At 39.0% G+C, this 22,727-nt stretch overlaps 1 protein-coding gene across 1 annotated transcript; it reads left to right on the forward strand.

The window, feature by feature from the left end:
* Positions 1-91: 91 nt before the first annotated feature.
* Positions 92-22,293, forward strand: PGM2 (phosphoglucomutase 2). Its single transcript, XM_031944214.1, has 14 exons — positions 92-316; positions 1,256-1,423; positions 3,107-3,213; positions 5,559-5,643; positions 7,210-7,293; positions 7,400-7,593; positions 9,158-9,347; positions 10,161-10,258; positions 12,117-12,309; positions 12,414-12,507; positions 13,585-13,714; positions 16,703-16,892; positions 17,969-18,102; positions 21,479-22,293. Exons 1-14 carry the CDS (start codon positions 194-196, stop codon positions 21,579-21,581), a joined length of 1,893 nt encoding a protein of 630 aa, XP_031800074.1. The 5' UTR covers positions 92-193; the 3' UTR covers positions 21,582-22,293.
* Positions 22,294-22,727: the final 434 nt, after the last annotated feature.

Genomic DNA, 22,727 nt, shown 5'->3' on the forward strand with positions numbered 1-22,727 from the left:
TCCGCCCCCGGCGCGGATCCAGTAGCGGCCAGGGGGCGGGGCCAGGGCTCGGGCTCGCGGCCAATCAGAGGCCGCCCCACGCTCTTCCTCAGCGGCGCCGAGCGGAGGCCGGGGAGTCCGGGTGAGGCACCCGGGTACTGTAGTTCTCCGAGCCCCGCGGCGGCTTCGGCGGAGAAGGGCGGACAGAAGCGGAATGGCGACCCGGACGGCGGTGGCGGCGGCGGCGGCGGCGGCCGTGTCGGTGGCGGCCGGGGACGGCCCGGGAGGGGACTCGCGGCTGGACCAGGCGGCCGCCCAGTGGCTTCGCTGGGACAAGGTCAGGTTGGGGCGGCCGCGGGAGGGCCTCCGCCTCTCCATCCCGCGCTGCATCCCCTCTCTGCCTCTGCTTCTCCCGGCCCTTCCCCTCCCCCTCCATCTCTCCCCTCCCCCGTGGCCTCGGGGAAAGAGCCCCCCCCCCCATTCCGCTTCTCCCCGCGCCCCCGCAGCCCCCCCCGGAGTTGGCCCCCGGGAGGGGGAGGGGCTCCCTGGGCCTCGGTGTCCGCGCCGGGCCCCGCGGTCCCGAAGTTCCGTTGCGGAGGAGGTTTCGTTCTACCACAAACGGGCATTTCCCGGGGCGCCGGCCTTTCCGCCAGGGGCGGCCGGATTGGGGCGCCCCTCCCCCTCGAGCGGCGTGATTTGCGCAGCGGCTCCTCCCGCGTGGTCATGGAGACCGAGCCGGGACGGGGACCACGGGCATCCCCGGGAGGGGGGACGGCGGGCGGATAAAGTGCCTACTGGGTGCTGTCCGGGCGAGGAGGGAGCCGGGAGAAAACCCGGAGCAAAGAGGCACGCCGAAAAGGGACGTTACTCGTACTTGGAAAGAAAATAGTCCCGAGAAATATACCTATCCCAGCGGGGCGATGCAGGAGTCGGGAAACCTGGGATCTCCCTGAAAAGGCCATGTCGGCGCGCTCCCGCGGGTCCCCCTTGGGTCCTTGGGAATTCGGATCGGTCCCCGTGTTGTTCAGATTCCCCAAGTCGTTTCCAATAGTACCGTTTTATTACTATATTAACTATTCACAAGACATCTGTTCTTACTCTGCTTCCTAGAAGCAGAAGTTCTTTGACCTTGAAGGTCACTGGTATTTAGGAAACGTCAAAGAGGAAAGAGAAGTTTATGGATTTTCACATGGGTCACAGTTAGTTTTTGGTGATTGGAAGTCTCTGGTTCTCTTAATCACTTGACTGTTGCGGCACATATGATTATGTTTTACAGAATCCTAAAACTTTAGAAATGGTAAAACAAATGATTGCCGATAATAATAGAGAAGAACTGCAGAAATGTTTTGGTTCCCGAATGGAGTTTGGAACCGCTGGCCTTAGAGCTGCGATGGGACCTGGAATTTCACAGATGAATGATTTAACGATTATTCAGACTTCTCAGGTATTGATTTACTTTATGAGTGTATCTTCTTTGTAGAGAATCACACTGGCATCTTATGGTCCAGATAGTTTGCTGAAGCTCATTTGTGCCCCTAGTGTCATGGAGAACCAGTGACCCAATTTTCAGATTTCATTCTACCTTTAAGAAAGGGGTTCTTAATCTTTGTTGGGTTTTGGATCCTTTTGGCAGTGAAGCCTGTGGAGCTCTTCTTAGAAGAAAGTTTTTCAAAATATAAAAATATAGCATAACAAAAGAAATCAATTATATTCAACTAGTTATTAAAGCATTTTTTAAAGTTCATAAGCCTCTGCTTTACACTAACAATTTTATGGTTCTTTATAATAGTCAAATAAAATTTTCAAGAAGCTTTTTCAGAAAGTTGCTGGAATAACCAAGACATTAATTTGCTTACTTTCATTATGAAAGGCAATGTGGCCATTTGTTCATTCTTTCAGTCCTTTTTAATTGATTCACCATGCCAAAGGCCAGGTTCTGATTCTGAGGCCATGGTAGAGTGGACAGGGCTGGCAATGGAATTAGACAGCATAACATGCATTATCTGTGCAACATGGTGAAACCAAATCCCTTAATTTCTCAGTATCTCAAGCACATCTTTGAGCTTAAATATAACTTACACTGTGGAGCTGGATTAATACAAAGGGATCCACCACAAGTTTCCTAGCCCACTAAAAATCACTGAACAGAAAAACAAAACAAAAATCCTAAAACTGCCTTTGATCAGATGGCTCACTAAGGAAGGGTCATCCTAAGTGCTAATTGACTGAAACTGATCATCTCCTTCCTGTCCCTGCCCATCATCTCCTGAATCCTAAAGTCAAGTGACATTGAAGGCCCTTCAAAGGACCATTTTGCTCATTGTCCTTCCTGGGGGAAATGGGTTTGCAGCTGTAGGCTCCATAAAGTCTTCCTGTCTAGACTTTGTTCCCAGGGCGGTGGCTCAGAACTGCCAAGAAGTGTTGGGGACCAAGCTCAGGGTTTTCTGCTGCTCATTGCCACAATTCAGGATCTTATCAGTTGCTGTTCCGGTAACGGGCATCTGAGTTTTCTCCAGAGAAACCAATAAAACAGAAGCACGTAATGCTTCCCCTACTTCCCTGCTTGTTTCTTAAATATCAAGAAAAGAGAAACGAAAGCCTGCCTAGACATGGCAGCAAGGCAAAGTGCCAATATCCAGTCAGCATGTCAATTAAAAGCCTGCCTTTTATAACCTATTAAAATGTAAGTACTCTTTTCTAGGCTTCTCTGGTGATTCTTAGTTCTTTAAAGAGAACAGCTTTCCATGTGCTAGTTCTAAAAGTATATAAGCCTTTGAAATTAATATGAAATTTAATTCAAATAAAAGATAATTTGATAACATTTATTACTCAGTTTTCAGGATTTTTCATTTATTATATTTAATAACTTATTCAATTTAGAGTTCATTTTTCCATGATGTTGTGTATTTCAGTAAAGAGTTTTCTATATAGAAAAATGACACTAATTGTCACGTGTTCTGAAATTAATACCAATGATCTTTTTTTGAAGCACTCTTGATAGCCAAAAGGAACATGATAAGAATTTTAATTATTTCCATATTCCATATTTTAATATGTTAAATATAAGTTTAATTTTAAAGCTAAGAATAAAGTTTAATTTTAATATGGATTAACTTGGTATTTTTAGGGATTGTGTAGATATTTGGAAAAAAACTTCAGTGATATAAAGAAAAGAGGTGTGGTGATTAGCTTTGATGCTCGAGCTCACTCATCCAGTGGAGGTAGCAGTAAAAGGTATTTTGAATAATTTTCGGATTCTTTAGTGTTTGAATGTGTTTTATGTTCTTACTATTAATTCAGTACTTCAGCTATTTTGATACATTTGCCTAGTTTATAGCTGGCTTTTAGCTTCAAAAATTGTTGGCAATTTCTCCTTGGACATTTTTTAAATTAATACTTTTCATTTTGGATCAAAGAAATAGATTTTAACAAAATTAAGGAGAACTTGATACAATTCCTATTTAACTATGTCAATTTTCTGTGACAGCCATGTTCCTTTTTTTTTACTTTCCTTTTATCTTCCTTCTACAGAATTTTGTTCTTTCACTAATTGACACTACTTGGAAGCCTCATAGCATCATACACGACAATCCAAACACCCACTAAAATTCTCATATATAGTTTTTTTATATATAGATATATTGGGAAATAAGAGCTAGCAAAGGAATAGCTAATGTTTAAGGTAAAACAGAACTTTTCATTCCTTTCCCAGAACTGTCCCTTGATTTAGATGTTAGATTTTCTGACTGGTTATTTCTTAACATGAGCATTTAGATTGTAAAAATATAATAACTAAGATTACCCCCCAAAAGCAAGTTTTAAACTGTGTATGTGGTATTGTGCAGGGCGTTTGGAGAAGAAAATTGCATGAATGGAGTTATCAGTAACTTTCTAGTTTAAGTACAGTGTGAGGGAAGTGGCTGCAGAATCTTTGGGGTTTGTAAGCCCCTTTCCACCACATGCTAAATGGCTTAACTCTTTATTATTCCAGGCAGCTCTTTTCAGAGCACTTCATTGATAGAAGGAGCTTCTTCCCAGGGAAGTGATCCCCACACCATGAAATCACTGTGAAGGCCCCCCAAAATGAAAAGCAATGATATAGACTTGTGTGTACAGCATTTAGAGAGACTAAAAACATTAAACTGGCATATGTTCTAAATCTGTGTGCTATATCTTATTATGGGACACCATCAGAACCTCTGCACAGATAGTCCCCCATATTTAGGACTACATCCTCTTCTCCCTTTTAAGCCTGTAGTCCCTAACTTCCTACAAGGTTTAACTAAATTCTTGTTCTATGGGAAGTCCTTTTTTGTTCCCCCTAATTAATACTCTCCTTAAATCATTTCCTATTTATTTTCCTAGTTATATGTAGCCCCCAGTAGAAGGTAGGTTTTCTGAGAGTAGAGCTGATTTTTTCATTTTTGACTTTGTATTTCAAATACAAAGCTTATTTCAAAAGTATTCAAAGTATTTCAGGTACTAGTTTGTGCCTTGCACACAGCAGGTACCTGATAAAATTTTGCCAAACTCAATTGAATATTAGATCAAGAGGAATATAGGATCTACCCAGGTGGTTGTGAATAATCTTATCTCTAATGAAAAAAGTTTTCCTTAATGAAACCATATTTCCTTAAACTGTCGTATTATTTCTTTAATATAAACGTTTTTAAATGGCCAGAGAGTTCTGTTCTACTTTATAAAGCACACATTTTTGTCTGCTTATAGGGTACTTGTATGAAGCCCCATAGCTGTGTAAAGATGTTTTTACTTTTTTTTTTTCTGCTGAGGCAATTGGGGTTAAGTGACTTGCCCTGGATCACACAGCTAGGAAGTGTCTGAGATCAGATTTGAACTTGGGTCCTCCTGACTTCAGGTCTGGTACACTGCATCACCTAGTTGCCCCCAGGTGTTTTTGCATTTTTGCAGTATATCATGAAGATGATAGTTTATGGATGTTAGTTTTTGAAGCCTGGCTTTAAGTAGACTTAGTTTACATTTATTTTTCATTTTGCTTCTCTGACTGCCAATACCTCCATCCCCCAGACAGCGTTTCCCATTTTAACATTATACAGTACTGTTTTAATGAAACATTTTAATTCTGATTAATATAATGTAAAGAACGAGCCATAATCTAATTCTTTTGAGGTAGATTATTTACTCACTTGAAGCCAAAATGATCCTGTAAATCTTGAAGAATTCGAAATTGGCAATGTGCTCCAGCATTGTGTTAGATACTGTGGAAAAACAAAAATATTCAAATAAGGTTTTTAAGGAGTTTACCAGACAGTTGAAAACACCAACTACTAATGTACCCCAACACATGTGCATACTTTTCTTCTGTGTTAAACTTTTTTAATATTGACATCCAGATCCTCTTATTTTCTCACTATTCTACACTTGCTCCAAATCTTTATAATTTGTTTACAACTCTCAAAAAAGAAAGTTTATATACACGTAGACATACATAGACATATGTAGACATATGTCTACACACATACGGGTGGGTGTACATGTCTCTCTGATATCTTCTTTATAAACAAAAAATCCTCATTTTCCTATATGATTCTGCCTTCTAGGTTTGCACAGCTAGCTGCAACAGCTTTTATCAGTCAAGGAATTCCTGTGTATCTCTTTTCTAATATAACGCCAACTCCCTTTGTGGTAAGTAACCATTTCCCCCTTTCCAAATTTCTGTCACAAAACAGGAGCAAGGATTAGATAGAACTTACAGGAAAAAACAAGAAAGCATTTCTGGCATTTTACTGGCTAGGCTATAGAAAGTCAGCTCTGTATTAAATATCCTTTCCCCTATCAACTGTAATTTCTCCCACATACTGCCTGAACCATTTGGCTTGAACCAAATTGCCTAAAGTGTACACTTTTTAGTGTTCTCTGTGACAGTTAAAAGGAACAATGCCATGTTCTTTGTGCCTGCATTCTTAAGAGGTTCAGTTTCCTTTTTAATTGTTTGGGGAATTATTCTATATATACTTGGAGAATCCTACAATGAGTAGTTATCCACATCTTACTTTCTGGAATTTTCCAACTATGTAATTATTAATGATTCACTATTCATTTACTAACTAGATACCCTATTATTTATGACTAACAGGCATTCAAACATCTTATTACTTAACCTAGTTATTTCTTTTTGCTAATTGGGGAGACATCTTATTTTAAGAGACCAATAAAAAATGTTTGGTAACATGTAGTAGGACATTCATTAAATCCTTTAAATGAATATATGTTAAGAAAAGCTACAGTAGAGACGGTTATTGCTCACTAGTTTGTGAACTTTAAGAGTGTGGGTTTTATGTTAATTTTTTTAAGACTTGAACAATGGAGTGATTTACATATTTGTATCCAATAGAAATGTAAAGAAATGTAAGCTTATCAGAAAAAAGAATTAACTGATTTATTTTTACATCACAATAGAACTTCTCATTCTATTGATAGGAATTATGTAGGTCACTAGATAACAAATCATTTAGCTTAAATATTTTACTTGATTAAAGAGATTACCTTTGGTTGATAATTTCTGGATGCTAATGGATATTCTGCATTGTAGAATAAAAATGAAATGTTGCTTATTCCTTTACTCTGTAGAAAGTCAGTTGAATTTAACAAACATTTATTAAAAGTGTACTTTATTAATAGGACTGTGCTAAATGTTGGAGAAACTGCTGTGATTGAATAATATAACCCATATTTAAATACCACTTTCTTGGGTCCACAGCTGTAAGCAAATAGGGAGAGGTAGAAAGCTTCATAGAGTTGGGACAGCTTCTAACAAAAGTCCTGCATGTACTGCCTTATTGTGAAATAAAGGTGAACCTGGGTTTTTAAAGGCTACATCAGGGCTGATCAAGGATTTGTACATTTTGTGGATCTAGAAAGATTTCAGGAATTGACAAGGCTGTATCTGTTGTCTAAGAAACAGCCTGGCTAAATTTGGAGAGACTCTTCTTTGAGAATAAATGATCTGGAAAAGAATTCTTGGGTCACATTTTTACCTGGTGTTCTAGTGCTCATTCCAAGGCTAATTAAGGATCTGTGTTGCTTGCTTGTGGTGCCTAGAAGTAAAATGGGATGTTGTTGTATTTAACTGTTGTGATTATTTTAAAGGATTACCAATGATAGCAAATAACCTATAAAAATATCCATTTGAAAGTACATACTATAATTTGAACAAAAATGTTTATTCATTATCTTCTAATATCCTTACAGCCCTATACTGTCTCACATCTGAATCTGTGTGCAGGAATCATGGTCACAGCCTCCCATAACCCAAAGCAGGATAATGGTTACAAGGTATTTTTGTATTCTATCCCTTATATTTCAAATAGAACTTAAGCACTAGGTTTGTTTTCATCAGTGAAAGTCTTTTGCCAATTTTTGGGTTTGTTGAATTCTTTAGGTCTATTGGGATAATGGAGCTCAGATCATTTCTCCTCATGACAAAGGAATCTCTCAAGCTATTGAAGAAAATCAGGAGCCATGGACTAAAGCATGGGATGATAGCATAATTAGTAACAACCCACTTCTTCATGACCCATACTCTACAATCAATAATGATTACTTTGAAGACTTAAAGAAATACTGTTTTCATAGGTAAAGAAGTCCTGTGTGCATTGACTGATGTAGTTTTAATTTATTCAACTATTTAACAAACATAATGACTTTTTGAAATACATTGTTAGACACAGAGAAAATAAACAAAAATAATTTTAATGTTAACATAGTAGCTACAGCAACATATTTGATTGACATCATACCTAAAATTGGCCTGGAGGGGATTTTAGTAATTTGTTTGCATGTTAAAAACAAAGACTTTAAATAAGAAACTAACTAATGGTCAGCAGCTCACAGTTAAGAAGCAACAAGAATCTGACTCGGGACACATGGAATAGACTAATGTCTTAAGTAATTATCAGATGTTTATGATAATTTATTAAGGGTATCTTGCAGTTTGGTCATTGTGCTGAGACAGACTTGAAGGAAAAGATTTTTGTCTTGCTTCAGTTTTGAATGTCTAGCACCTAATGTAGATCCTTGCATGTAGGTACTTGGTAATTGAGCATAATTGAGATTTTCGTTATTATTCTATAACATATAAGTAACATCTTGTCATTCTGCTACTTATGTCCCCATCCATTTTAGTATTAAAAGGTGGGTAATTCTGACTTTGATGCCTTCTTTGAAATTTTGCATCCTTATATTGAGTCAGGTTACACAGATTACTTCCTAAAGTGTCATTGAAACAGCACATAGAGAAAAAGCCTTCTGGAGCCCTAGATTCTACTCCCAGACAAGCCATTAATTGGTTTATGGCTGAGCTTCCGTTCCCTAATCTTTAAAGCTTGGACTCTTGTTTTCAATTAGCCCAACTTTTTACTTTTCAGAAAAGATCAGATCGAGGTGTACAGGCTTCGAGTGCTAATGTTGCAATCCCCATTTTGGAGAGAAGAATGTTGGAGAGTTATGGGGAAGGGGATCTATTCGTTATTCTGCATTTGACTGTTCTGGATTTCATTCTTACCACTTAGTCATGTCATTTTATTGGGCAACCTCCGATGATACAGCTCTGGATTAAAAGTATCTCTTGACTTTTGCTATTTTGTACACTAAACCAATACTAAAACTCATGTGGGGTGGTGGAAATATACTGAGTTTGGAGACAGATGGCCTGCCTAGACAAGTCTTCTACAATGAGAAACTTGGCTTCTCTGGACCTTTATTTCCACCCTCCTCTGTAAAAATCAACTGATTTTCAGAAAACCTTTATTGTTTATGATTGGTTAATTTGGCTTAATAATTCTCTGCATCCCATTTTTGCTCACTTTTAGAATGTTTCGTAATGTTTTTGAAGTAAGTTGACTGCAAATTTTTGGCTTTGCAATAAAATTAGACTTATAGATGTTAACTGAGTGAAGGGCTTTATTTTTTTAATTTTTTTTTCTAAATAGTTTTAGTTTTTAAAAAGTGAAGCTTTTTTGCCTTGTTATGGAAAAGTAAACATAGAGCTGATTCAGCCTAATGACATCTTTGTCATACATCATGGAGTTATTTTTTAGTTTTATAAAGAATCTCACCTCACCCCAATGGCCAAACATTTCCATTTTTAATAACATGAATATTTGCATTCACATAGCATCTTTGATTTATCTCATTTCAGAAATACCAACAGTTCATCAACAGTGAAATTTGTCCATACTTCTGTTCATGGTGTAGGCCATGATTTTGTACAGTCGGCTTTCAAGGCATTTGACTTTGTTCCCCCTGATGCTGTTGCTGAACAGAAAGCTCCTGATCCAGACTTTCCAACAGTGAAATACCCAAATCCTGAAGAGGGTAAAGGTGTCTTGGTAACTTTTTCTAATTTAAAAAACTACTTAGGGGGCAGCCAGGTGGCACTGAATAGAGCACCAACCCTAGAGTCAGGAGGACCTGAGTTCAAATGTGGCTTCAGACACTCCTGTGATCCTGGGCATGTTACCTACCCCCAATTTCCATCCCCCCTTCCCCCCCCCAATTTTTTAAAATAACCTATTTGGTGTGTTCAAAACAGTTCATAAACAAATTAAGATCCTCTACAAAGCAATGTTTTGTTTATTAAATAAAATAGAAATTTCCTTTCATCACCAAGGGCTTTTTGTTTTAACATATGCTACTTATTAATTTCCCAAAAAATTCTCCAGATTGGGTACACACTTGGTTTTGACCGAGAATGCTGTACTGTTTTAATGTTATGTCTGATGTTGCCTTTATGTTAGAAAGAACTAGAAATAAAAATGAGATGTATTCTGTAGTTTGCATCTTTATGGGATTTTTGAGAAATATCTTTATATTGTGGTTGGTACTTGAAACTATTTTCATAGTTAGACTAAATAGGATAGTCATAAAATCTGTTTACTGTGTACCTTTTCTAGATAGTGTAGAAGTATTACTACCACACATTTGTTGTTGGGCTGGATCTAGTGAATTATGCAGGCTTTAGTTGTGACTAATTCTGCCATACATGGACTTCTTTTCATCATAGAATATCATGTACAATGATTCTAGAGTAACCTCTGGATCTCATTAGATTTGGAATTTTTTTCATTTTAAAAGAGAATTTAATTTTTTTCAAGACTTTTTTTCTTGATTAAAGTAATTGTTTTCTTCTAACTCTTTTGCAGACATTATCATTTGCTTTGGCTGAAAAAACACAGGCTAAAATTGTTTTAGCAAATGATCCAGATGCTGATCGACTTGCAGTAGCAGAACAGCAAGAAAAGTAGGTTTAACAGCTTAAAGGTTTTTTTTAATGTGTTTTTAATATACAATTTTATAACATTGTCTTTTGGGAACTTGATGAAATTACAAAATGAGTATAGGATTCATCCCATTTATCTGGGTTGTGTGTGTTTTTTGTTTTTTTGTTTTTTTTTTTTTTAAGAATAGCTTTTTATTTTCAAAGTACTTGCAAAGATAGTTTTCAACATTCACCCCTGCAAAACCTTGTGTTCCAAATTTTTCTCTCTCCCTTCCCTCTGTTGCCCTTCCCTAGATAGCAAACAAACCAATACAGGTTAAATGTGTGCATAATTATTTTATTTATTTTTTTTATTATAGTAACTTTTTATTGACAGAATCCATGCCTGGGTAATTTTTTTTTTTTACAACATTATCCCTTACACTCACTTCTGTTCTGATTTTTTCCCTCCCGCCCTCCACCCCCTCCCCTAGATGGCAAGCAGTCAAATGTTGAATATGTCCTAGTATATCCTAGATACAATGTATGTGTGCAGATCCAAACAGTTTTCTTATTGCACAGGGAGAATTGGATTCAGAAGGTAGAAGGTAGAAGTAACCCTGGAAGAAAAACAAAAATGCAAACAGTTTACATTCATTTCCCAGTGTTTGTTTGTTTTTTTCCTTTGGGTGTAACTGCTTCTGTCCATCATTGATCAATTGAAACTGAATTAGGTCTCTTTGTCAAAGAAATCCGCTTCCATCAAATTACATCTTCATATAGTATCGTTGTTGACATATATAATGATCTCTTGGTTCTGCTCATTTCACTTAGCATCAGTTCATGTAATTCTCTCCAAGCTTCTCTGTATTCATCTTGCTGGTCATTTCTTACATAACAATAATATTCCATAACATTCATTTACCACAATTTACCCAACCATTCTCCAATTGATGTGCAGCCACTCAGTTTCCAGCTTCTAGCCACTACAAACAGGGTTGCCACAAACATTTTGTGTGCATAATTATTTTAATAAATTTTCTATTAACTTATAAATGAGATAGAAGTCATTTTAAAGTACTTCTAATTCTCTAGCACATAGCAATGTGCTATGAGGTTTTTAAGTTAAATTTTACAAAGTTAATATCATTATCATATACTTTTGTCACTTTATAAAACATTTTCACTTAAGTAGCTTTGATTCTGATGAGAGGATACTTCCAAGTACATAATTTATGGTATAGATATAGGCTAGCCATTCAGGTATGATGTAGAATCATCCGATGTAAATATATTTTTTGCTAATAGCAAAAGTAGTAAAGTCACTATCAATCAGAAAATGAAATTAATTCAGTAGTCCCCCACTTTGAGATTAAGGATTTGTTCTAATCGTGTTGACTACAAATAGGAGAAGATAGCATTCTTTGTTTTGTCCTTTGTTGATTAACTTCCTTTTTGTTTTGATAATGGACCTTAGAGAAATTCCATTTAATCACTCATTCACAAACAGTAATGTAGAGCAAGCCCTAAAATTAAATTAAGTTTATGCTTGGAGAATATTAATATTTTCATAAGGTACCAATATAATTTAAAACCAGAGCACATGCAAAAAAACTGCACTAAAATATTCTCATTTGTTTGCTCTTTGATAAGAGAAAATTTTGTAAGCTTCTCTTAAGATAGCAAGATTTTTGACTTGACATTTATTTTTAAACGAATAATACATAGGGATCTATTTTTCAATTTTTTTAATACTATGTGTGTAAATTTTGGTTTTTTTCTGGGTCATAAGTCAGCTTTCTGCCCACACCCACAAAGCCTCTTGGGGGGTCTTTTCCTCATTTCCAGGGTTGGTTTTTTTCAAGATTCCTTTAGTGATAGATGGCATTTTTTTCCACAGTGGTGAATGGAAAGTGTTTTCTGGAAATGAGATGGGAGCTCTTTTAGGCTGGTGGCTTTTTACCAATTGGAAGGAAAAGAATCAAGATCGAAATCAAGATGGAAATGCTCTTAAAGATCTGTACATGTTATCCAGCACAGTTTCTTCAAAGATCCTGAGGGCCATTGCCTTAAAGGAAGGTTTCCATTTTGAGGTAATATGTTTATGTAAGTCTTGTGCTTTTTATTTTCATAATAAAAAAGAACAATCTCTGTAGGTGGTATTAAAATATTTTTGTTTTACTTATTGCTCCATTAGGAAACATTAACTGGCTTTAAATGGATGGGAAATCGAGCCAAACAATTACTAGAACAGGGAAAGACTGTTCTATTTGCATTTGAAGAAGCTATCGGTAAGAAGTAACAATAAGCATGAACTAATCTGTGATGAATCTTCAATTGATTAAAAATAAGATTCTGAATCTGGGAAGAAATAAATGAGTTATTCATATTAGATGTTTTGGGAGCAATCTGTACTTTTTAGGGGAGCGGTTCTATAGTAAACAAAAATTGTGTCTAGAGTTCTTTTCCCAATTAAAAGCACTGGACTGTCATGTGAGAAATGAAATTGGCTAAAAGAGAAATCATTAGGTTTCTTTCTTGCCCCTTTTCTCAGAGGCCTGATACCTGACAGATTTTGTAGGGAGCCATCCACAGGCTCTCAGGCAGGTTTTAAGAAAGCCGAGTTTGTAGAAGCTCATCCCCGTGCTTCCGGGAGAGTGCCTGCTGATGGAGCCTAAATGTACCCACACCACCTCACAGCCTGGGCAGGGATGGGGAGTTGGTCAGTGCCCTCCAGGTAACTGGGAATCAGAGAAGGCTTATCGGATAAAAACATGCCAGATAAATGTCAATTAACAGTGTCAAAATCAGTTTTGCTGGGAACATTTCAGCCTTTGACATTCATTATAAGCTCCCACCAGGGGGCACCATGGGGCGCAGAGTGCCAGCCGAGTCAGGAGCCACCTTAGTACTAGCTTGTGGCCCTGGGCCAACCCTTCCCCCTCATTTGCCAGTTTCCTCAGTTTCCTCATCTGTAAAATGAGTCAGAGGAAGAAATAGCAAGCTCCCCCTGTGTCTTAGACAAGAAAACCCCAGATGGGGTCACAGGAGTCGGGCCCGACAAGAAATGAGCCGCTGCTCCCTTTCTAGGAGCTTCCAGTGTGTTGGGAAGCCAAGGTGCATGCGCACACAACCGCTAGGTGATAGGGCAGGTAAAAATGGTGGTTGATGCTACAGCAAGGAGGTCCTCTGGAGGTTAAAGGAACAAATTAATAGAGATGGGGAATACAAACGATAGTTTTGTAAAATCCGTAGAGTGAGCGTCGTCAGCGTCCTGCGTCTCTACTGCTTTTATGCATGTAGTGCGGGGTTGTGTGGATTGTAAGGGAGGGAGTCCATTCTGATAAGTTGATGTATGTTTTCCACAGGATACATGTGCTGTCCTTTTGTTTTGGACAAAGACGGCGTCAGCGCTGCCGTTATATGTGCAGAATTGGCCAGTTTTCTTGCAACTAAGAATTTGTCTCTGGCACAGCAACTGAAAGCCATCTACATTGAGTAAGTTCTGCCGACTTTTTTGATGGCCATGCTGCCCGAGCAGCAAATAAATTGAATGCATGTATGCAAGTCAGTGTGTGAGGTGCTACAGGGCCTACAGAGGGGTACAGGGCACAGACTCGCTTTTGTAGAACTGGTAACCCAGTGAGGGATGTCAGAGGGACACAGGTAATTACAGTGGAGGGCCTCAGAATAATAGAAGGCTTAAAGAAAAGCTGGCATTTAGTGGCCTTGGAAGTAAGATAGCCAGAGAGCTTAGACACTTACTCAGTAGGCAGAGATGTTGGGGATAGGGAAGGCTGACTTGAGCAAAAGCACTCTCTGAATCCTATGGCAAACGGAGCCCAACAAGCACCCGTGCTGAGCCCATCCTGAGCCCTTGCCATATATGTTCACTCATGGGTAGCTTCACCAATTCCCTGTACAGGCCTCCAGACTTGGATCCAGCTCCAGGCCCCCATCACTAGCTTCCTGTTGCACATTTCGCCCTAGAATACCTTTTGGCATCTCAAACTCGGTGTCTCCACCGCTTTCATACCCCTTTATTTCATGTGGTGGCCACCCTCTCCATTCACCCAGGTTCACATCTCTGTGCTCCTCCTCGACTTCTTGGGCCTCCCTACCCTAGCAGATAGAATTAGTCCCAAATCTGACCTTTCTGGCAGTTGATTTGCCCCTCTCCAAGGGTTCTTGCCATTTATATAGGAGAACACCCCGTCTTCTGTCATCTTTTTCACTATATGGTCCCTGTCCTTTCGGTTTATTCCTCTCACTTCTGCAGGTCCTGGCTCTTCTAGGAAACTCTGCTCAGACACTCCCTTTTGAGGAAAGTTTTGCCCAATTCCCCCAGGCACTCGTCCTTTCACCTCAAAGGGTGACTTTGCATGCTTGATCAGGTGTAGCTTTGCCTGGGTATGGCGCACATGCGCTTCATAAATACTCGGCAGTTACTTGATTAGCAGGTCAAATATGAGATCGATAAGTTTATGCGGGTTGTGGCCGGCAGTGTGAAGTGATTACTTCAGTGTGGAAATGGCGTTAGGGTGAAGGGCAGTTTGAGGGAGGAATCTGAGACCACACAACCAATTGAATGTGGGGAGCAAGGAATGAATAGTTTGAAGAAAAATTAAGTGACAAAAATGCGCTTCAGTCTGCGCTCTGAATTTATCTGTTCTCTCTCTGGAGGTGGAGCATATTTCATCATGAGTCTTCTACCCTTCCCTCTCTACATTATCAGTGTCCTTATCAGCCTCCATGGGTCTGGTAATATAATCTTAATGCTGTTGACTCCAATATATCATATTGGATTTCCATCCCATTTCACCAGTTGCCTGGTGGACAATTCAAACCAAATGTTCCAGAGACATCTCAGACTCAGTATGTCCAAAAGTCGAACTTATCTCCTTAAAAAGTTTACTGTACAATGATCTCCTAGTTCCGCTTGCTTCTCTCTGCATTTCTTAGAGCACAATAATATTCCGTTATCATTATATACCACAATTTGTTTAGACATTCCCTTAATTTCTAATTCTTTGCCATCACAAAACAGCTACTATAAATATTTTTGTACACATAGGTCCTTTTCCTTTTTCTGTGATCTCTTTGGGATACAGATCTAGTGGTCTGAATTGCTGGGTCAAAGGGTATGTGCAAAGTTTTGTAGACCATCGGACATAGTCGAGCCACTCTGGAGAACAGTTTGAAACTAGTTCACCGCTCCACCAAGAGTGCATAAATGTCCAGCTATTTTCTTTTTCTTTCAGTTACAATTATCCAGAAAGCCCAAGTTCACTTAGAGAATGTTGTAGGTCTCTCTTATACACATATGAGGAATTCATTTATAGCCAAAGAAGAGATACATCAAATAGATTTTTTTCTTGTACCTTTTATACAATAATTTTCAATAAAAGTAACCTGTAAGTGAAACAAAGGAGATTAGAGTCATTGCTATGAGCCTTAATGATATGATAATAAACAGAACAATAAATAATATTAAACTGTTGTTTCTAAAGGAATTTGGCAATATTATATTCCAAAAACTAAATTCCATAAAGCTAACAATCAGAACTTAGTTTTATTTATTTCATCAATAACAAAATATCAACACTATGTTCTGTCATATTTTACCAATACATAGTGTTGATATTCTGTTGAGGCTGAGCTGATGTGCCAGATTTCTGTCTTCTGAAGCCTTTCTGGATCTCCCTTTGCACCTACTGCCCCAGTCTCTAAACTTTGAAGAACACATGTTAAAGCTTTTTCTTTGGCCCTTCTGTTTTGCCTTGTATCATGTTTATGTGCGTGTACTTGAAATCCTCTTCCAGAATTAATTATGAATCTCATCTTTTGATTCTTGGCACCTAACACAGTGCTTTATTAATATCATATGCTTCTCAAATGCTTGTTAAATCAAGTTTTGTTGTAGACAAATAGATGAGAGCATTAAGCTCTTATTATGTTCCTGCTACTGGACTAAATAACTAGAGATGAACAATAAGAAAACAAGATAATTTCTACTTGGAGGAGCCTGCGTTTTAACTGGAATACAAAACCCAAAAGGGGAAAGGCACCAAGTAGGTGGAAAGAGCATGCCAGAAAATGAGCTAAAAGTAAAGTGAGAACCATACCTAAGACTCTTAATAGGGGGTTTTGGCCAAGGACTCAATAGTTGAGCAAGCCTCAGGCTAATGTCATCCTTAGATTATAAGACCCTTGAGGTGAAGGTGGGACCAAATAGAAAGTGAACTGGGAGTCTGATGGCCAGAGATATAGACATGGAATCTGGAGCTCTGGGTCCATCCCAGGCCTATTCTTCCCACATCTGACCAGGGGTAAATCACTTCACTACTCTGTGCCAAAATTTTCTTTTGTCAAATTAAGCAGGGTTGGGCTAAAGGATTTCTGTGGTTTCATTGATCTCTAAAATCCTGTGAGTTCGTGGCGTCATTCAGATTACACTAAATATATGAATGTTTTTCTCTCTGATAGATATGGTTACCATATTACCAAGGCTTCATATTTTATTTGTCACAACCAAAATATCATCAAAAATTTATTTGAAAACCTTAGAAACTATGATGGAAAAAACAATTACCCGAAGACTTGTGGTAAATTTGAAGTTTCCGGAGTTAGGGATCTTACCACAGGCTATGATAGCAGCCAACCTGACAAAAAAGCCGTGAGTATTTGTTAGTTTATATGATTAAACCTCATTTCTATGTATATTCTGAATGTTTGATCAAAAGAAACTACAGAAATAATCTAAATAAATTTTAGGCATGTGTAATGTTCTCTGTATGATTTCAAAATATCCATGATCCATCAGCTTTGAGAGAGTCCTTCAAAGATGGAGGGCGCAGTTTCTCTTGCGATGGCTTCCTCAGACCTGGTTAGATTAATCCTCAAACTCCTCAGAGTCTGTGACCAGTACCTTCTTCATGCAGAAATGCAATCTTGGCTTCAGACTTTAACAGAGAATTGTTACAAGCTTAGGATGAAAAGATACAGGGAGGTGAGGAATTGGCGGTTTTTGTTCTACAGTAGATCATTTTGTAATGTCTGAAGTAGCATAGGAAATCCTAACTGCAAACTAGGTTTTGTTTTCACACTGTAAACATCATGTCTTACAGCACTGGACTGGAAATTGGGAGACCCGGCTTTTTGCCTCCTGATGTTGGGTCTGCTTCCTTATCTGTAAAATTAGATAGCCCTTCCCTGCCCAACATTCTGTAGCACCTTATGTGTTCCCATTGAAATCAAAGTAAGCCTTGTGCAAAGAACAGGCAATATTGCAGGGTGTGTGTATAGAACAGGAACGCTGGTCAGGCTTATTGTCTTTGATCTCTAATCATTACGGTTCTTTTAGACTTTTACCTTTTTATTATGTTAATATTCACATGAACAAAAGAAATGTTGTGCCAGTGAAATATGTGTTAATCCATTACATGTTATTATTAACAATAAATTTCCATCTTAATTCAGAAAAAATCTGAGAAGTAAATTAGCTGATAGCAAGGAATTTTGGAGTCAGTCGCTATTCTCTTTCATTTTGTCATTTCATGTTAGTTTCAAACTAACTTTGGGTTATGTAATATTTCTTTTGTATCTGTGGGGGTTTTTCTTAACTCTAAATATTGGTCTCTCAGGATTGTTCTTGCAGTCTTTTATTCACTTAAAGGAAAGAGATTTGGTCATTTCCAAACACTTAGATAAATAGGAACCTTAAATACATTGTGCCTCTGACTTCACTCCTAGATTCTCCCTACGAGTAAAAGCAGTCAAATGATCACTTTTACTTTTACTAATGGAGGAGTGGCCACCATGAGGACCAGCGGGACGGAGCCCAAAATCAAATACTATGCTGAGCTCTGCGTGCCTCCCGGAAACAGGTAGGGGGGGATGGGAAGTTTTACAGGGGCCACTCATGTGGGGGACTGTCCTAGGCCACAGCGTGCCATCCTCCCGCAGCGTGGGAGAAGCCAGCCCGGCTCTGGCAAGAGAGGGGGCCTCAGGACTTCCAGCAGAATGAGGGCCCAGCCCTCCCTCTCCCCCATCCTTGCACCGCTTCAAGGCTAGGGGACCGAGCTCAAGGGAGCCCCCCCACCATCCCCGAAGTCATCTTATTTGCCAGGCCCTGGCAGGTTGCAGATTCTTCCTGGATTTAAAAGCTTTCCAGGCCTTTTCTTCTCATGAAATACCCTCTGCTCCCAGCTGTTCTCTCAGCTTTCTGCTTCATTGGGTCAGGAGATTGTCCCAAAGCCCTTCAGCCCCACCCCCCACCTGTCCTCTCTGCAGGTCCTTCATTGTGGGTTGTGGCCTCCATCTTCCTTTGTCCTTCCCTCCTTGTCATGGTCTCCCTCAGACCGGGCTCGGCCCCTCCACTTCTCCCCTGGGCCCGTGGCTCCCCCAGACTCAGCCTGCATTCCCCATCTCGGGCTTGCTGCGCTCCTGGCCCCACGACCCCATTCCTCCTGGCTGAGACACCTTCATGCTGTTGACTCCGACACGTCCTGTGTCTCCGGTGTCCGTCCCGGGTCTCTAGGGCCTGGTGGACGTCACAGGGGGACTGAACCTCCTTAAAAACTGTTGGGTGTGCAACACTCATTCTGCATCAGTCCATAAAAGTTTTCCCAAAATTTTCTGGGACCATTATTATTATTTTTTTAGTTTTTATTTTTTCAGTACTAGCTTTTTATTTTCTTTTTTTTTTTTTTCTTTTTTTTTTTTTTTTAATTTAATAGCCTTTTATTTACAGGATATATACATAGGTAACTTTACAGCATTAACAATTGCCAAACCTCTTGTTCCAATTTTTCACCTCTTACCCCCCCACCCCCTCCCCTAAATGTCAGGATGACCAGTAGATGTTAAAATATATTAAAATATAACTTAGATACACAATAAGTATACATGACCAAAACATTATTTTGCTGTACAAAAAGAATCAGACTCTGAATTATTGTACAATTAGCTTGTGAAGGAAATCAAAAATGCAGGTGTGCATAACTATAGGTTGGGAATTCAATGTAATGGTTTTTAGTCATCTCCCAGAGTTCTTTTTCTGGGTATAGCTAGTTCAGTTCATTACTGCTCCATTAGAAATGATTTGGTTGATCTCGTTGCTGAGGATGGCCTGATCCATCAGAACTGGTCATCATCTAGTATTGTTGTAGAAGTATATAATGATCTCCTGGTCCTGCTCATTTCACTCACTAGCTTTTTATTTTCAAAATACAGGCAAGATAAGTTTTCAACATTGCTCCTTTCAAAACCTTGTCTTCCAGATTTTTCTCCCTCCCTCCCCAAGCACTCCAACATGCATTGAACACGTCCAATTCTTCTGAACACATTTCTACACTTATTGTGCTGCATAAGAAAGATCAGATCAAAAAGGGGGAAAAAAGGGGCCACTCAGCATTTCCTACAGCGCAGGAGCTCTCCTTCATCATCACATGCCTTCCTTTGCCATTTCCCACTTGATGGGCTTCTCTCCCATTTCCACTTCTTTGTCGTCCCCCAAACACTGGTACAAAAAGGCCCTTTTCCCTTTTGATCTCTGGGATAGGGGCCTCCTGCTGGCTTGTGGGGCCAAAAGCCCTCTGGGCACAGTGCCCCATTGTTCTCTGGTAGCTTGGGCCGCCTCACCTCTCAGTGCATTTGGACCGACCCCTGCAACACTGGTCACTTTCCTTCTCTGTCACAGGCCCTGTTCTCAGAACCCTTTCTTCTCATCTTCCATGTTTCTGTATAAGGTAGTGCCCGTCTTCCACTCTCCCAAACTCCTAACCTAGCCATTATCTGGACTTGTCATTGTCCCCAGCCTCCAGTATCCGACCAGTTAGCAAATGATGCCGGTTCTACCTTCCCATCTCTCACATCTGATCTCTCACTGCATCTGTAGCCTTATTTTATACCATCAACTTCCATGTATTTCTCTATCCTTAATAAACCCTTCTATTCTCCATCTTCTTTTATACCCATCCTCTTATTGAACTTTTCTTTTTCTGCCTTTATACTCTTTCATAAGATAATAGATTTTGACCTGGAAGGAACCTTAGAAATCATATAAACCAGGACTTCTTAAACTTTTTCCATTCACATCCCCTTTTTGCTCAGGAAATTTTTATATGACCTCCAGTATGTAGGTGTTTAAGTATACAAATCAAACATTTACAATAATAAACTATAATTTCATGACCCTCCACATTCTCTAACAAGACCCCATGTTGGGTTATAACCCACAGTTTAAGAAGCTGGAATATAGATAATCTCATCATTTCACAGGTGAGGAAATGGAGGGACAGATAATTTAAGTGATTTGCCCAGAGCTCTGGCTGCCGATCCTTAGTTTTCTCACCATCCCGGGCTTTCTCCCCAATTGATCCCTATCAGTTTTCCCTATCTTTGGTCTCATCTGCTGAAAGCCCACCTTTCCTGAACCACTCTGCTGGAAAGATCTCCCCACTCATGTTATTCAAAGAACAATCCCCCCTCTCCCTGGTACCTTCCCCCACCAGCTTTTAACCCTCACAGGGATGTGCCCTTTACCTGTCATTGTGCAGACCCTTTGTTCGTAGGTATAAGTTGATTTGGGGGCATAATTTCATTGCTGGAAAGAGCTTCCTCCCCTGACAGGCATCATCAGAAACTTGCCATTTCTTGGGACTTCATTGCCCAGGGCCTCAGCTCTTTGCGTTAAGAGTCAGGGTTAGTCTTAACTCAGCCTCCAGCTTTCCACACCTGTACACAATGAGTTCTGAATAAAGGATTGGATTGGATTTTCACATTTCTAATATAAAATGAACAAATATTATCATTAGTGTTCTAAGAATGGGTATTTTTTTATATTACACCCATTAGCACGGTTTCATGCTCTAGAACTAAGGTTATCGGCCATTTTGGAAATATACAAATTTAAGAATCTTTGCCTATGAACAAAATCATAGAGACTTGGCTTTCGGTTAGCAGTGTACCAATGCCTGAAGGCAACACTGTTGGTTATTTAGGAATAGAAGGTTGGTGTGTGTATGGATTTACAGAGAGAATGTTAAGGAAAATAAGCAAATGTTGAAAGTTTAGTTTTATATTAGGTTCATGAGAGTTTTTTCTCATAGAAATAACACAAAATAGCTACTACTCTGTTCTTTTAATTTTCCCTTTAACTTGAAAAGATGGCTCCTTTTGTTGCTTGGTTTTTAGAAATGTGCTTTAGCAGTTTCATAGTAACCCTGTTAATTTGGAGTCTTTTTTTTTTTTTTCCTCCAGTGACTATGAACAGCTAAAGAAAGAACTGGATGAGCTTGTCAGTGCCATTGAAGAATACTTCTTTCAACCAGAAAAAAATAAGTTACAGCCTAAGTCAGAGTAAACATTTACTATACTGTTCATAATTCTATTTAACCTGCATTTATCTTGTAACTTATAAAGCACTATTTTTTGAGACCAAATAATGCAAAGTGTGACTTAAGATGTTTACATTTTTACAGATAGTCATTTCTTATTGTCTCCAGTTTGGTGTTTTTTATAAATGGGAAAGAACCACCTGTAATAATAGTAAAACATTAGTCTTTTCAAAGCCTTGAAGTGTAGAATTATCAGAACTAAGTGCAAAGTTCCTTCTAAGGGTTCAGATGATATTGCAGTTTAAATGCCTTAATTTGCATAAATGACTGTTTTCTTGATGTAGACTTTATCTCCTCTACTTTTACTTCTCAATCCTAGTTAAATGAAAAATAACCAAAAGCAGAGTTACTTACATTTTTGAAAGAGGGCAGTTCCAGCTTGTTTTGTAGGATGGCAAACTTTAGTTGCTAAGTATTTTTAGGCTTACATATTAAGTATAATGCTACTTAAAATGTGAAAGGAGAGAAGAAAACAATCAGAAGATTGTGTGGTTTGGGGAGACATAATACGGTTTGCTCAAACTGAGTGTATTCTTCAAAGTGTTTGAAAAGTAGTCATTAACTATCTTTATTTCAAAGACACTATTGTATCTTGCATAGATTCAAAAAGCATATCAACATTTTTTTATGTTCTTTTAAAATAAAATCTAATTGTTTACTGTTTGTGCAATTAGTCTGGAACACCAAAGAAATGTTTGTTTGAAACTCGTAGCTTTGGATTAGGGGGCGTGTATTTTGTCTGAAAATTCAGCAAGTGCAATCTTTAGTTTTTAAATGGAAGTAGTATTACTGGGGGTCTCCCTCTTTTTTCTGACAAAATTTTCGAGACTTTTTTTTTCCTTTCTGAGGCAGATTGCACTCGAGCCTTTCCCTTCAGAAGGGGGTCCCCTTGCCACTCTTGGTTCTGTTTCATTCATTTTTGCCGCCCTTCTTTCAGAGCACATAAAATTGGTGCAGTGGGCAGAGCACCAGCCTTGAGGTCAGGAGGACCTGAGTTCAAATCTTCCTAGTTGTGTGACCCTGGACAAGTCACTTAATTCTAACTGCCTCAGAAAAGGAAAAAAAAAATGCTAGAACATTGAAAGGACTTATCCCAAATGAGCCAGACCTAT

The sequence above is a fragment of the Sarcophilus harrisii genome, chromosome 6 (genome assembly GCF_902635505.1).
Source record: "Sarcophilus harrisii chromosome 6, mSarHar1.11, whole genome shotgun sequence".
Taxonomy (NCBI): domain Eukaryota; kingdom Metazoa; phylum Chordata; class Mammalia; order Dasyuromorphia; family Dasyuridae; genus Sarcophilus; species Sarcophilus harrisii.